Raw genomic sequence first — 2,490 nt, forward strand, 5'->3', positions numbered from 1 at the left:
TCTTGAATATATCCATAAATCTTGCAAATTGCCTTTCTTTGTCTCTTTTTGTTGGAACATGTGGATAAGGTAAGTCTCTCACAGGTGGAGCTTTTAATGCACTCTTCTCATGGTTTTTCATCTCACTCTCTTTTTCTTTGTTTTTCTCTTTCTCACTCTTATGTACATCCTCACTTTTATTTTTCAACACCTCTTTCTCACTTTCTTCTTTTTCACTCTCAATCTTTTCCTCAACAACAATCACATTCTTTTCACTCAAATTCTCACCAATACCTTTACCTATCATCTTACCACTCCGTGTGGTAATTGCTTTGCACTGCTCCTTCGGATTAGGTTCGGTATTTGCTGAAAATGCTCCTTTATGAGAGTTTGCAAGCTGCTTTGCTAATTGGCCCACCTGGGTCTCCAAATTCCTGATAGATGCATCAGTATTCTTCTGGTTAGCCATCGACATCTGCATAAATTGATTCAATGTGTCCGCCAATTGTGAATTCTGATTTTGTGGCGGTTGTTGATATTGTTGTTGATTTTGTGGCGGTTGTTGATATTGTTGGTTCTGGAATGGTGGTGGCCTGTTAGAAGAAGGTCCGACATCCTGTTTCCAAGGTTGGCTGAAATTTTGATTAGCTCCTCGAGAGTAGTTGTTCTGATACTGACCTTGCCTTGGCTGATTAGACATGTATTGCACTTCCTCCTCCTTGGGCTCACAATTACTCGTAGGATGATCTGGTGTACACGCGTCACATCTATTCACATGCCTCCTGGATGATGATTCTTGCATTTCCTTCAACTGTTTTGGAATATTTGCCAATTGCTTTGTCATTTCTTCCATTTGCTGTTGAAAAAGCTTGTTTTGTGCTAAGATTGCATCATTCCCTGCAAGTTCTATCATGCTTCTTCGTGTGGGAGCTCTACTGTGTTGATCCTGTTGGTCATTGATGGCCATAGACTCAATTATGTCAATGGCTTCTGTTGGAGTTTTAGCCATCAAAGATCCTCCAGATGTGGCTTCAAGGATCAACTTGTGTTGTTGGAGTAAGCCATTTCTGAAAATATGGATTTGTGTCTTTGCATCGAATCCATGGTTTGGACATTTCCTCAACATTGATTTGTACCTCTCCCAGGCTTCACATAAACTTTCACCTGCAAACTGAGAGAAAGTAGAAATAGCAGTTTTAAAATCCAAAAATTTTGATTGAGGAAAATACCTAGCCATGAATTTTTCCTCCAATTGGTTCCAATCCGATAAAATTTGTTGTGGTTGATCAAGGAACCATTCCTTGGCTTTTCCAATGAGGGTCAAAGGAAAGAGTCTCAGAAATACATCTTCCTCCTCATTCTCTGTCACGCCAGCAGTACCACAAAGTTCATAGAACTTTGTAAGATGTGCATAGGGATCCTCGCGATCCAGACCAGCGAAAGGGTTGGCATACATCAACTGTACCAATCCAGTCTTCATTTCCGGTGGCCTTTGATTTCCAGTAGGTCTGCCAATTCTGATAATGTTCCTTGGTGTGAAATTGACAAAACCTGGCTTATTGTCATCATTGGTTGCCGCCATTGTTTCTTGATTTGTAGAAGAACTTGAGACAGAAGTTTCTTCTTGTTGCCTTCTCTACTTAGCAAGTTGTTTTCTCTTCATGGCTTTTCTGTTATTCTTCCTAGCTGTTTTCTCTATTTCTGGGTCGAATAAGAGTTGATCAGCTGGAATCCTACCTCGCATAAAAAGAAAGATAACACAAATCTAGCCAAGTGGATTAGTTAACAAGCTTATGAAAATGTAAATAAAACTATGTACTATATTCACAATTGCTCAAGATAACAACTAAAGCAATGCTTTGTATTTAGACGCAACTCCCCGGCAGCGGCGCCATTTTGTTGAAAGTTATTTTTACCACTCTACTTTCAAATCCCTTAGATTCAATTGCAGTATAGTAAAAGGGTTTAATATCGTATCCACAGGGAATTGGTTAAATCAATGCCTTTCTTTAGTAAATTTTCTTAAACAATGAGTTCAGATGGTTTGATGATTGATTTTTGTAACAACTTCAATTGTAAAAATATGCAATATTAAAAAGGATTTATAACAATATGAGAAAACTGTTGGGATTGGGTTTCACTCAATAACTCATCAATATCCTAATGATTCAACATACAAACTTTGGCTTATGCTTAATTTCATCACATCAATTCTTATCTATCTCATTAATCTCTTACATGAGTAGATCAACGATTCCCTAATCTAATTATCAATCTCTTGCATAATTAAAAAGGATAATCGTAATGAGTCCAGATGTAAAATGACAAACAAACTTAATTCTATCTCTAGCAATCACGCTTGTTAGATGAGATAATCTAAATCCGATTATAATATGTAGTTCTCACTCACATATCAAATCTAAATTCATGCCTTAGGTGATCAATCCAAAACATTTATGAAGAACAAGATTAAATCATTGAAATTATCGCATAGAACAGATATTTGTATAT

The 2,490-nt window shown here is 37.1% G+C and overlaps 1 protein-coding gene across 1 annotated transcript in view; it reads right to left on the reverse strand.

Moving 5' to 3' along the window:
- Positions 1 to 1,561, reverse strand: part of LOC109350523 — a 5,098-nt gene extending 3,537 nt beyond the window's left edge. Inside the window, exon 1 of the mRNA XM_019591754.1 lies at positions 202 to 1,561. Within this exon, the coding sequence (XP_019447299.1) occupies positions 202 to 1,561 (1,360 nt within the window). The remainder of the gene's footprint in view (positions 1 to 201) is intronic.

This window comes from Lupinus angustifolius, chromosome LG06, assembly GCF_001865875.1.
Source record: "Lupinus angustifolius cultivar Tanjil chromosome LG06, LupAngTanjil_v1.0, whole genome shotgun sequence".
Classification (NCBI taxonomy): Eukaryota; Viridiplantae; Streptophyta; class Magnoliopsida; order Fabales; family Fabaceae; genus Lupinus; species Lupinus angustifolius.